The 14,191-nt window shown below is 51.7% G+C and overlaps 1 protein-coding gene across 5 annotated transcripts in view; it reads right to left on the bottom strand.

The window, feature by feature from the left end:
• abr (ABR activator of RhoGEF and GTPase) overlaps positions 1-14,191 on the bottom strand; it is a 138,725-nt gene that overhangs the window by 20,803 nt on the left and 103,731 nt on the right. For 4 of the 5 annotated variants that reach the window (XM_080183703.1, XM_080183701.1, XM_080183698.1 and 1 more), the window contains one exon: positions 12,624-12,755. In XM_080183703.1, the coding sequence (XP_080039829.1) occupies positions 12,624-12,755 (132 nt within the window). Of the gene's footprint in view, positions 1-6,983; positions 7,554-12,623; positions 12,756-14,191 lie in introns of those variants that run through there. The other variant, XM_080183702.1, reaches the window with a different exon arrangement.

Consider the following 14,191-nt stretch of genomic DNA (forward strand, 5'->3'; position numbering starts at 1 on the left):
GCTGTACTGTTCTATGTAACTGCTTCCACTACCTCCCCCGGCAGCGAGTTCCAAGCACTGAGCACCCTCTGTGTAAAAGAACTTGCCTCATACATCTCCTCTAAACCTTCCTCCTCGCAAAATAGATAACACATTTCCCCATCTTTCCAAGTTTAACACTGCTTCAGTTTTCTGCTGCCTCCATATAAAAGCAGGCCAATCTTCCAGTCCCTCAGCAGTTACAGAATACAATCCATGCACAGCAAGATCCCATACATATTCACAGATTCCAAACATTTGTCTGAACCACCCCATTCTGGCTGTGAACAAGGTTACTCCACTGTCACTTCAAATGGAGGAGCTCCACGCTCCTTTTCCGATTGGCTCAGGACTTGCTGTTGGAGGATCATGGAATTGTTGAATGATTGTGGGGATCAGGAGGTTGTGGGCTGAGGGTGAGGGGAAGACCACAGTAAGGGATCAGGATGGGGGCTGAGGGAGGGTCTGGGGGATTGGGATGGGGCTGGGGAGGGAATGGAACTGGGGGATTGGGGAGGGAATGGGGATAGGGATTGGGAGGGGTCTTGGGGAAAGGGATTTGGGGAGGGGATTTGGGACAGGCTGGGTGATTGGGGAAGGAGGGGCTAGGGGAGGTGGGCTGAGGGCTCATGAGAGGACTCGGTCAGACTGGGGTGGCAGTGAGAGACTGGATGGAATACAAAGAGAGACAGTTGGGTTTTTGTATTTGTGGGCCGAAGGGCCTGTTCCGCGCTGTAATGTTCTGATTGAGGTTTGGTGATTGGGAGAATCTCACACTTGTTGAGGGTCTCTGTGGATAAGGATCCGGCAGCACCAAGCGCAACGGAATCTTCTTGACCAAACTGACGTGATGCAGTGTGTGGATCACTGACCAGTAGCTCAGAACAGCAGGAGGCCATTCAGCCCCTTGAGCCTGTTCCACCATTCTGTGAGATGATGACTGATCTCCAGATAGTCAGTATCTTTCCCCAAAGGTAGCGGAGTCTAAAACTAGAGGGCAGAGTTTAAGGTGAGAGGGGAGAGATACAAAAGTGTCCAGAGGGGCAATTTTTTCACCCAGAGGGCAGTGAGTGTCTGGAACGAGCTGCCAGAGGCAGTAGTCGAGGCGGGTACAATTTTGACTTTTAAAAAGCGTTTAGACAGTTACATGGGTAAGATGGGTATAGAGGGATATGGGCCAAACACGGGCAACTGGGATTAGTTTAGGGGTTTAAACAAAAGGTCAGCATGGACAGGTTGGGCCGAAGCGTCTGTTTCCTCGCTGTAAACCTCTGTGACTCTATCTGTAACCTCTCTCTATTTACTCTCTCTTCCCCTTATTCTTGCTGAACAAAAATCTATCAGACTCAGTTTTCAAATTAAAGATATATCTCCTGTCATTTGCTGTTTGTGGAAGAAAGTTCCAAACTTTTACCACCCTGTTGAAGGAGTTTCGTAATTCAACCCCAAAAAGGTTTGCTTTAATTTTTTGACTCTGCCACAGCCCTGAATCCCCAGAGCAGCAGGAGTTTGTTTCTTTCCCATCTGTCCCACCTTGTCCTGTAATAGCTCAAAAATTTTGATCAAATACTTCCTTAAGCTTCTAAATTCTAGGGAGTACAGCCCCAGTTTATGTAATCTTACCTCACACTTCAACTCTTAAAGTCCCAGTATAATTTCAGTAAATCTAGACTGCCCTCCATCACAGGCCAACATATCCTTCTTAATGTGTGCTGCACAGAGCCGCTCACAGAAACTCCAGGGGTGGTTTAACCAGGGCTTTGTACAGCTGGAAAATGATTCCTAACCTCTTGTAGTCTCGTCCTTTGGATTTGAGGGACAGCACATTCCACAATGTTTTAACATTTCACGTACCAGGACTCTTCCACCTCCCCCCACCACTCCCCACTTTCTTTTGGACCTGCACTGTTTCGAGCAGGTGAATGGTTTCAGCAGTGACTGTGATTGGCGACCCAGTTCATGACTGGGTTAAAATAGAAACATTGAACAAATAGCGAGACAGTTTTCCCTACTCATCAGGGACTGGCTGAAGAAATCACCTCTTATTTCTGATCTTTCATGAGCTACAAACAACAGTGAAATAGGACAGTATGTAAGACAGTGGGACTGATGTATGAGGACAGACTGACTAGGTTAGGATGATTTTTGCTGGAGTTCAGACGACTGAGAGGGGATAGAATCATAGAACATAGAAAAACTACAGCACAAACAGGCCCTTCGGCCCACAAGTTGCGCCGATCATATCTCTACCTACTAGGCTTACCTATAACCCTCAATCCTATTAAGTCCCATGTACTCATCCAGAAATCTCTTAAAAGACCCTATCGAATTTGCCTCCACCACCACCGACGGCAGCCGATTCCACTCACCCACCACCCTCTGAGTGAAAAACTTACCCCTGACATTTCCTCTGTACCAACTCCCCAGCACCTTCAACCTGTGTCCTCCTGTGACAGCCATTTCAGCCCTGGGAAAAAGCCTCTAAGAATCCACACGATCAATACCTCTCAACATTTTATAAACATCTATCAGGTCACCTCTCATCCTTCGTCTCTCCAGGGAGAAAAGACCGAGCTCTCTCAACCTATCCTCATAAGGCATGCCACTCAATCCAGGCAACATCCTTGTAAATCTCCTCTGCGCCCTTTCAATGGCTTCCACATCCTTCCTGTAATGAGGTGACCAGAACTGAGCACAGGACTCCAAGTGGGGTCTGACCAGGGTCTTATAAAGCTGCAGCATTATCTCCCGACTCCTAAACTCAATCCCTCGATTGATGAAGTACACTGTATGCCTTCTTGACCACATCCTCTACCTGCAAAGCCGATTTGAGAGTCCTATGGACCCAGACCCCAAGATCCTTCTGATCCTCAACACTGCTCAGAGTCCTACCCTTGATATTATACTCCTTCATCCCATTGGATCTGCCAAAATGGACCACTACACATTTATCCGGGTTGAAGTCCATCTGCCACTTCTCCGCCCAGTCTTGCATCCTATCTATGTTTCAACTTCTGACATCCCTCCAAACTATCCACAACAACCTTTGTGTCATCGGCAAACTTACCAACCCATCCCTCCACTTCCTCACCCAGGTCATTTATAAAAATCACAAACAGCAAGGGTCCCAGAACAGATCCCTGGGGCACTCCACTGGTGACCAACCTTCATGCAGAAAAAGGCCCATCTACAATCACTCTCTCCCTTCTGTGGGCAAGCCAGTTCTGGATCCACAAAGCACTGTCCCCTTGGATCCCATGTCCCCTCACTTTCTCAATAAGCCTTGCATGGGGGACTTTATCGAACACCTTGCTGAAGTCCATATAAACCACATCTACCACTCTTCCTTCATCAATGTGTTTAGTCACATTTTCAAAAAACTCAACCAGGCTCGTATGACACAAACTGCCTTTACCAAAGCCACACTGACTACTTTTGATCATCCTATACTTCTCTAAATGTTCATAAATCCTGTCTCTCAGGATCTTTTCCATCAACTTACCAACCACTGAGGTTAGGCTCACCGGTCGGTAATTTCCTGGGCTATCTCTTCTCCCTTTCTTGAATATAGGAACCACATCCGCAATCCTCCAATCCTCCGGAACCTCTCCCGTCTCCATCGCTGATACAAAGATCATCGCCAGGGGCTCTGCAATCACTTCCCTCACCTCCCACAGTAACCTGGGGTACATCCCATCCAGTCCCGGCAACTTATCTACCTTGATGCTATTCAAAAGCTCCAACACATCCTCTTTCTTAATGTCCCCATACTCAAGCTTTTCAGTCCGTCACAAGCCTGCACTACAACCACCAAGATCTTTTTCTACCGTGAATACTGAGTACCTCTGCTATTTCTACCGGTTCTATATAAACTTTCCCACCGTCACATTTTATAGGTCCTATTTCTTCACATCCCATCTTCACATGAGAGGAGCCAGAGGTCGTGGTACATATTGGTACCACTGACAGAGGTAGGAAAAGGGATCTTGAGAGTCATACAGTTCTAATAGGTCCAGAAAGGGTAGATGCAGGGAGGATACAGGTTACAGGGATGATCTGGAGGAGGGAACCGAGTGTAGGGTGTCGAAATTTGCTGATGACACCAAGATTGGGGGAACGGCAAATTGTGCGGAGGGTGTGGAGAGTCTGCAGAAGGATCTAGATAGGCTGGGCGAATGGGCCAGGAAATGGCAAATGGAATTTAATGTTGGCAAGTGTGAGGTGGTCCACTTTGGTAGGAAGAATGGTAGGAAGGACTATTACTTACGGGGCGAAAAACTGCAGCAGGCGACGGTGCAGAGGGACCTCGGGGTCCTTGTGCATGAGTCGCAAAAACCCAGCCTGCAGGTGCAGCAGGTGGTCAGGAAGGCAAATGGGATGTTGGCCTTCATAGCGAGGGGGATTGAATATAAAAGTAGGGAGGTCTTGCTGCAGTTGTATAGGGCATTGGTGAGGCCGCAGCTGGAGTACTGTGTGCAGTTTTGGGCGCTGCACCTGCGCAAAGATATTTTGGCCTTGGAGGGAGTGCAGAGGAGGTTTACTAGGCTGATACCAGAGTTGAGGGGGTTGAGCTATGAGGAGAGGCTGAATAAACTAGGCTTGTACTTGTTAGAGTTTAGAAGAATGAGGGGAGATCTCATTGAGATGTATAAGATGATGAATGGGATGGATAGGATAGAGGTGGAGAGACTCTTCCCGCTCAAAAAAGACAGTAGGACTAGGGGGCACAGCCTCAAGATAAAGGGGGGGGGTGGTTTAGAACAGAGTTGAGGAGGAACTTCTTCACTCAAAGGGTGGTGAATCTCTGGAATTCTCTGCCCGTTGAAGTGGTGGAGGCTGCCTCGCTAAATATTTTTAAGACGCGGGTTGATGGGTTTTTGATAAGAGAGGGGATTAAGGGTTATGGGGAGAGGGTGGGAAAGTGGAACTGAGCCACGACAGATCAGCCATGATCTTATTGAATGGCGGGGCAGGCTCGAAGGGCCAGATGGCCTACTCCTGCTCCTATTTCTTATGTTCTTATGTAAATAAGGTTGAAAGAGTGCAGAGAAGGTTCACAAGGATGTTGCCGGAACTTGAGAAGCTGAGTTACAGAGAGAGATTGAATAGGTTAGGACGTTATTCCCTGGAGTGTAGAAGAATGAGGGGAGATTTGATAGGGGTGTATAAGATTTTGATGGGTATTGATAGAGTGAATGCAAGCAGGCTTTTCCCACTGAGGCTAGGGGAGAAAAAAAACAGAGGGAATGGGTTAAGGGTGAAAGGAGAAAAGTTTAAAGGGATTCTTCACACAGAGAGTGGTGGGAGTGTGGAATGTGCTGCTGGATAAAGTGGTAAATGCGGGATCACTTTTAACATTTAAGAAAAACTTGGACAGGTTCATGGATGAGAGGGGTGTGGAGGGATATGGTCCAAGTGCAGGTCAGTGGGGCTAGGCAAAAAATGGTTCAGCACAGACAAGAAGGGCCAAATGACCTGTTTCTGAGCTGTAATTTTCTATGATTCTATGATATTCCCGATGGTGGGGGAGTCCAGAACCAGGGGTCACAGACTGAGGATTCAGGGTAGATCATTTAGGGTGGAGATGAGGAGACTTTTCTTCCAAAGAGTGGTGAGCCTGTGGAGTTCATGACCACATGAAGTAGTTGATGCCAAAACACTGAATGTATTAAAGAGGCAGCTGGATTTGGCACTTAGAACAAATGGGATCAAATTTTATGGGGAAAAAGCAGGATTAGGCTATTGAATTGTACAATCAGAGCTGGGCCAAAAAGTGGCAGATGGAGTTTAACCCTGATAAGTGTGAGGTGATTCATTTTGGACAAACCTGAATGCTGATTACAGGGTCAACGGCAGGGTTCTGAGGAATGTGGAGGAAGAGAGAGATCTTGGGGTTCATATCCACAGATCTCTGAAGGTTGCCACTCAAGTGGATAGAATCGTGAAGAAGGCTTATAGTGTGTTAGCGTTTATTAATAGAAGATCTGAATTTAAGAGCCGTGGGGTTATGCTGCAACTATACCGGACCTTGGTGAGACCACATTTGGAATATTGTGTTCAGTTCTGGCCACCTCACTATAAGAAGGATGTGGAAGCATTGGAGAGAGTGCAGAGGAGATTTACCAGGATGCTGCCTGGTTTGGAGGGTAGGTCTTATGAGGAAAGGCTGAGGGAGCTGGGGCTTTTCTCTTTGGAGCAGAGGAGGATGAGAGGCGACTCAGTAAAGGTTTATAAGATGATGAGGGGAATAGAGTGAACATGCAGAGACTATTTCCTCGGGTGGATGTAGCTGTTACTAGGGGGTATAACTATAAGGTTCATGGTGGGAGATATAGGAGGGATGTCCGAGGTAGGTTCTTCACTCAGAGAGTGGTTGGGGTGTGGAATACACTGCCTCCTGTGATAGTGGAGTCGGACACTTTAGGAACTTTCAAGCGGTTATTGGATAGGCACATGGAGCACACCAGAATGATAGGGAGTGGGATAGCTTGATATCAGGATTGGACATAGCTCGACACAATATTGAGGGCCAAAGGGCCTGTACTGTTCTATGTTCTACGATATATAGTGGCTCAGAAAGCAGGAAAGTGGAACTGATCCACTTCAGATCAGCCATGATCTTATTGAATGATGGGGCAGGCTCGAGGGGCTAGATGGCCTACTCCTGCTCCTATTTCTTATGTTCTTATGATCAACACGATCGTAATGAATAGTGGAGCAGACTTGAGGGGCCGAATGGCCTCCTGCTGCTCCGATCTTCTATGTTTCTATGTTAACATTCAGCCAGCAGATAAAGGGTTAACAACATTGAGTGATTAGAGAAACTGGACAGACAGCGAGCGAGGGATTTCACACAGACAGATAGCTAGCGGATATTCTGGGGATTTGAAGGAACGAGGGTTCCTTTCTCCCTATTTAAGATTACTGATATTCCAGAAGAACCATAAATACATCAGTGAAAGGACCTTTGCTCCCAGTAGCTTGTTGCGGACTCGGGCCCACAGTTTGGCTCCGGTGTTGGAGTGCCTCTTGCTCACAGCGTCTTCCAGTACACAGGTCTTCTGCAGCTGCTCACACACAGAGTCCAAGATATCCATCTTCCCAGTAACTCTCCGCACAGAAAGACCCCGACAGGACTTAGCTACACTTACAGAGCTTCCCTGCTGTGACGCCCAGGAATCCAGAACGCTGTCATTCTCACACTCTCCCAGTTCACAATCTTCCAAACTGACAGCTCCCTGCAGAGACTGGGACAGTTGGACAGATTGGCACGGTGCTCCCTTCAGCACACACTCAGATCTGGGGTGTCAGAGTAACGTCTCAGTCTGCTCCCCAACCAATGGAATGAAACTGAGAATCTGATTTTCCCAGTGCTGTGAGTGAGAATCCAATTTTCCCCGCACTATGAGTGGGAATCCTGAATTTTCCAGCGCTGTGGCTCCAGCAGTCTTCCTGACTCCCAGATGTCGGTTAGATCTGGTACAAACTGGGAGCTCAGATCCAGGCGATCTCCTTCCCTCCTCTCTTTCTGTCTCCCTACCTCTCTCTGCCCCTTTCTCTCACAGGCTGGCCTTCATTCACGGAATGCATTCTGTAATTCCTGTGATCTGACCCCAGGTTACACAGCAATCATCCACATTAACCCTTTCACTACAGCAGCAGCTCCCTGTCACTGGGAATAACCTCCTATTTACACTTGCTGCAAACACTAATTGTAACCACATTACCATCTCCTCAAGTCTGGATTATATACGTACAATCATAGAATCCCTACAGTGTTCAAGGAGGCCATTTGGCCCATTGCGTCTGCACCGACTCTCCAATATCCCAACCAGGCCCAATCCCTGTAACCCCTCGCATTCACTATTTCCCCAAACCTGTACATCATTGGACACTAAGAGACAATTTAGCATGGCCAATCCACCCAACCTGCACATCTTTGGAGTGTGGGAGGAAACCCATGCAGACACAGGGAGAATGTGCAACTCCACAAAGACAGTTACCCGAGCAGGAACTGAATTCAGGTCCCTGATGCTGTGATGCAGCCGTGCTCACCACTATCCCATCATCTATGATTCCATAACTATGGAATATTCCAGGGAATAGTTGGAGAATTTAGATTCCAGTCAAAAGAGTTCAAACTTAAATTCTGGTCTCAGTGAAAGAGATTATGAAATGGCTGCAACGAAACCCACCCAGGCCCACAACAAAGTGGATGCCTCAAAACCACCCATTCAAATAGACACCCAGCCTCAATAGCACAAAGCAGATATCCAGCAGCATTCCCTCAGAGTGCCGCACTGTCAGAGGGTCAGTGCTGAGGGAGCGCCGCACTGTCAGAGGGTCAGTGCTGAGGGAGCGCCGCACTGTCAGAGGGTCAGTGCTGAGGGAGCGCCGCACTGTCAGAGGGTCAGTGCTGAGGGAGTGCCGCACTGTCAGAGGGTCAGTGCTGAGGGAGTGCCGCACTGTCAGAGGGTCAGTGCTGAGGGAGTGCCGCACTGTCAGAGGGTCAGTGCTGAGGGAGTGCCGCACTGTCAGAGGGTCAGTGCTGAGGGAGCGCCGCACTGTCAGAGGGTCAGTGCTGAGGGAGTGCCGCACTGTCAGAGAGTCAGTGCTGAGGGAGTGCCGCACTGTCAGAGAGTCAGTGCTGAGGGAGTGCCGCACTGTCAGAGGGTCAGTGCTGAGGGAGTGCCGCACTGTCAGAGGGTCAGTGCTGAGGGAGCGCCGCACTGTCAGAGGGTCAGTGCTGAGGGAGCGCCGCACTGTCAGAGGGTCAGTGCTGAGGGAGTGCCGCACTGTCAGAGAGTCAGTGCTGAGGGAGTGCCGCACTGTCAGAGAGTCAGTGCTGAGGGAGTGCCGCACTGTCAGAGGGTCAGTGCTGAGGGAGCGCCGCACTGTCAGAGGGTCAGTGCTGAGGGAGTGCCGCACTGTCAGAGGGTCAGTGCTGAGGGAGTGCCGCACTGTCAGAGGGTCAGTGCTGAGGGAGTGCCGCACTGTCAGAGGGTCAGTACTGAGGGAGTGCCGCACTGTCAGAGGGTCAGTACTGAGGGAGTGCCGCACTGTCAGAGGGTCAGTACTGAGGGAGTGCCGCACTGTCAGAGGGTCAGTGCTGAGGGAGTGCCGCACTGTCAGAGGGTCAGTGCTTCAGTGTTGGTGTAAAATCAGGGTTCTGTTGATCCTCTCAGACGCTAGGTCGCAGGGAATATTTTCTAAGGAATGGAGATTTTCCCAGGTGCTCTGACGAATGTTCACCCCTTGACCACTCCCGTTATAAACAGATGATCATCTTTAGCACATTCCTGTCTGTGGGATCTTGCTGTGCACACATTGTTGCTTTGCTTTCTACATTATGACAGTGACTACCCTACAGAAGGATTTCACTGCTTTAAGAGCACTTTGGGATAGTCAGTCATCACAAAAGATGTGATTAAAATGCAAATCTCTCTCCCAGTCTGAACCATACATGGATTTTCTGAATGAGTCAGATTGTTAAAGAGTTAAGAATTCCTGTGGGGTTGTGCAGTGTGTAGGGAAGAGGACAGACGAACATCAATCTATTCCTGTATGTGAACTGCCCTCCAAGTCACTAATCTTTAACCTCTTTCCATCATCTCAATGGTTCACCAGGGAACCAGAGCGAACTCTCCCATGGAATCGTTTTAGCAATTGGCCCAGCCTCGAGCTCCCAGCTTGAGTCAGAACGGCAAACTTGACTCGAGGCCAAAGAATGAGACTGTGAGACCCAGTGAGCAGCTCTGTATCCGCAGATCCTCAGCACCCCCTCCCGTCTGACCCTCAGGCCCCCCGCCCCCCTCCCGTCTGACCCTCAGGCCCCCTGCCCCCCTCCCGTCTGACCCTCAGGCCCCCCGCCCCCCTCCCATCTGACCCTCAGCACCCCCTCCCGTCTGACCCTCAGGCCCCCCACCCCCCTCCCGTCTGACCCTCAGGCCCCCCGCCCCCCTCCTGTCTGACCCTCAGGCCCCCCGCCCCCTCCCGTCTGACCCTCAGGCCCCCCACTCCCCTCCCGTCTGACCCTCAGGCCCCCCTCCCGTCTGACCCTCAGGCCCCCCTCCCGTCTGACCCTCAGGCCCCCCTCCCGTCTGACCCTCAGACCCCCCCCCCGTCTGACCCTCCAGCCCCCCCCCAATCTCTCACACCGCCCCTCAGCCACCCCATCAGACACCCCACTGACCATCAGCAACCCCCACCCGACTCTCACGGCCCCTCCCCACTCCCTCACGGCCCCCCCCCACTCCCTCACGACCCCCCCCCCCCACTCCCTCACGGCCCCCCACCCCCACTCCCTCACGGCCCCCCCCAACTCCCTCACGGCCCCCCCCCCCAACTCCCTCACGCCCCCCCCCCCCCCCACTCCCTCACGCCCCCCCCCCACTCCCTCACGGCACCCCCCTCACTCTCTCACGGGTCCCCCCCCTCAATCCCTCATGGGTCCCCCTCACTTCCTCCCTCAGTCCCTTCACTCCCTCAGAAACTTCCTCAATGCCTCACGGCCCCCCTCACTCCCTCACGGCCCCCCTCAGTCCCTCACGGACCCTCCTCACTCTCTTACTGCTCACTGTCCCCTCAGTTCCTCCTAGGCCGTCCCACACGTTCACAGCACCCCTTGCACAAATCCCTCGAACCCCAACGAGTCCCCTTTCACCCATTACCACATCAACCTATTGGTCACCCTCCAATATCCAAAAAGACCCCCAAATCACAGGCTCACCAGATACCACATCCTCACTGGCCTCAGAGAAACGTCAGAGGGTCAGTGCTGAGGGAGTGCCGCACTGTCAGAGGGTCAGTACTGAGGGAGCGCCGCACTGTCAGAGGGTCAGTGCTGAGGGAGTGCCGCACTGTCAGAGGGTCAGTGCTGAGGGAGTGCCGCACTGTCAGAGGGTCAGTGCTGAGGGAGTGCCGCACTGTCAGAGGGTCAGTGCTGAGGGAGTGCCGCACTGTCAGAGGGTCAGTGCTGAGGGAGTGCCGCACTGTCAGAGGGTCAGTGCTGAGGGAGTGCCGCACTGTCAGAGGGTCAGTACTGAGGGAGCGCCGCACTGTCAGAGGGTCAGTGCTGAGGGAGTGCCGCACTGTCAGAGGGTCAGTGCTGAGGGAGTGCCGCACTGTCAGAGGGTCAGTGCTGAGGGAGTGCCGCACTGTCAGAGGGTCAGTGCTGAGGGAGTGCCGCACTGTCAGAGGGTCAGTGCTGAGGGAGTGCCGCACTGTCAGAGGGTCAGTGCTGAGGGAGTGCCGCACTGTCAGAGGGTCAGTGCTGAGGGAGTGCCGCACTGTCAGAGGGTCAGTGCTGAGGGAGTGCCGCACTGTCAGAGGGTCAGTACTGAGGGAGTGCCGCACTGTCAGAGGGTCAGTACTGAGGGAGTGCCGCATTGTCAGAGGGTCAGTACTGAGGGAGTGCCGCACTGTCAGAGGGTCAGTGCTGAGGGAGCGCCGCACTGTCAGAGGGTCAGTACTGAGGGAGTGCCGCACTGTCAGAGGGTCAGTGCTGAGGGAGTGCCGCACTGTCAGAGGGTCAGTGCTGAGGGAGTGCCGCACTGTCAGAGGGTCAGTGCTGAGGGAGTGCCGCACTGTCAGAGGGTCAGTGCTGAGGGAGTGCCGCACTGTCAGAGGGTCAGTGCTGAGGGAGTGCCGCACTGATTGCGTTATCCATTGTGTCCTGGGTTCAACATTTATCCCTCAGTCAACATCTGGTCATTATCAGATTGCGGTTTGTGGAATCTTGCTGTGTCTGAATTTCCTACAGTGATTGTTGCTGTGTGTGCTAGCGTAAAGATGTGGGAGGCGTTATACAAATGCATGTTCGCTGTGTGTAGTTGGGGAGTGCTGTACTTAATCTTGTGGAAGGCAGGATTACACTGCGCTGTAATCTCCCCCAGTTGCTGCAGAGCCAGAGTCCGTGTTGGACTTGTTACCATGTTAGGTTATGTTGTGACAGACTATCATTCCATTCAGTACCCCGGGGGAGAATCTCTGTACACCCTGGAGCAGTGCCAGCTCTGATGTGTGGTGAGTGGAGCGGAGCCACAGGGTTCCAGCTCAGCTCCGTGCCAATGGGAAGGAAATGAGTTTAGAAAGAAACAAGCCCAACAGAGAGCTGCCATCAACAGCCCGCTGACAATCCCCCCCCCCCACTGCCCCAGGGACAAACCCCCCACCCCGCTGACAATCCCCCCCCCCCACCCCCACCACTGCCCCAGGGACAAACCCCCCACCCCGCCAACACCCCGCTGACAATCCCCCCCCCCAACCCCCACCACTGCCCCAGGGACAAACCCCCCACCCCGCTGACAATCCCTCCCCCACCCCACCACTGCCCCAGGGACAAACCCCCCACCCCGCCAACACCGCTGACAATCCCTCCGGCAGCACCCCCCTCTCCTGACAATGATCCCCCCTCCCCCCCCAGCAACAAACCCCTCTGACAGTCTGCCCTTCTCCTCCCCACGGCAATTTCCCCTGAACAGAGTGACAGTTCTTTCTATTTGCTGTGTGAACTACCTCAGAATTCCCATTGCATGAACAGGAGGAGGCCATTCAGCCCCTCGAGCCTGTTGTCAGTGATCAGTGTGTTACAGAGTGACACTCACCTGTACCTGCCCCTTGCCCACTATTTTATCCACAATTTCGTTGTCATCCTTGTTGAGTTTAATCTTGTCGTACAATTTCTCGTAACAAAGGATCCGCAGCGTCTGTGAGCCTTCCAACTCAATCTCAAATTCCTGTTCGCAATAAAGACCAGAAACACTCATTACACGGGGAAATAAATCTCCAAATACCGTTCAGCCCCTTTGTACGGCAGGAGGAGGTCCTCCAGCTCTCAAACCTGATACAGAGAGAGAGAAGGAGGCCCTTCAGCTCCTCAGAGAAAGAACAAAGAAAATTACAGCACAGGAACAGGCCCTTCGGCCCCTCTAAGCCTGCACCGACCATGCTGCCCAATTGAACTAAAACCCCCTACCCTTCCGGGGACCATATCCCTCTATTCCCATCCTACTCATGGATTTGTCAAGATGTCCCTTAAAAGTCACCACCATATCCGCTTCCACTCCCTCCCCCAACAATGAGTTCCAGGCACCCACCCCCCTCTGTGTAAAAAACCTGCCCCGTACATCTCCTTTAAACCTTGCCCCTCGCACCTTAAACCTGTGCCCCCAGTAATTGACTCTTCCACCCTGGGAAAAAGCTTCTGACTATCCACTCTGTCCATGCCTCTCATAATCTTGTAGACTTCTATCAGGTCTTCCCTCAACCTCCTTCGCTCCAGTGAGAACAAACCAAGTTTCTCCAACCTCTCCTCATGGCTAATGCCCTCCATACCAGGCAACATCCTGGTAAATCTTTTCTGTCCCCTCTCCAAAGCCTCCACATCCTTCTGGTAGTGTGGGTGACCAGAATTGAACACTATATTCCAAGTGCAGCCTCACTAAGGTTCTATAAAGCTGCAACATGACTTGCCAATTTTTAAACTCAATACCCCGGCCAATGAAGGCAAGCATGCCGTATGCCTTCTTCACGACCTTCTCCACCTGCATTGCCACTTTCAGTGACCTGTGTACCTGTACACCCAGATCCCTCTGCCTATCAATACTCTTAAGGGTTCTGCCATTTACTGTGTATTTCCTATCACTATTGGATCTTCCAAAATGCATTACCTCACATTTGTCCGGATTAAATCTTAAATAGCAGGATGAGAGGAGGCCCTTCAGCCCCTCAAACCTGATACAGAGATAGGACGAGGCTCTTCAAGGCCTTCCCGTCTGCTTCACCATTTGATAAGACGGCCGGTCTGTGTCTGAACTCCATTCACTTATCATTCTTCTCCCACGATTTCCTTACCCAATAAATGACATCCATTTCAGTTCAGAAAGTTTCAGTTAAATCTCCAAAATGTCCAGCTTTTCAGGGAGACTTGGAGATTTGCTCATTCCATGTGCGAGGGAGTGAGTCCCCGCGTGTGCGAGGGAGTGAGTCCCCCTGTGTGTGAGGGAGTGAGTCCCCGTGTGTGAGGGAGTGAGTCCCCGTGTGTGAGGGAGTGAGTCCCCCTGTGTGTGAGGGAGTGAGTCCCCGTGTGTGTGAGGGAGTGAGTCCCCGTGTGTGTGAGGGAGTGAGTCCCCGTGTGTGCGAGGGAGTGAGTCCCCGTGTGTGTGAGGGAGTG

The sequence above is a fragment of the Carcharhinus amblyrhynchos genome, unplaced genomic scaffold, assembly GCF_965287045.1.
Source record: "Carcharhinus amblyrhynchos unplaced genomic scaffold, sCarAmb.v2.hapA scaffold_382, whole genome shotgun sequence".
In the NCBI taxonomy this organism is placed as follows: Eukaryota; Metazoa; Chordata; class Chondrichthyes; order Carcharhiniformes; family Carcharhinidae; genus Carcharhinus; species Carcharhinus amblyrhynchos.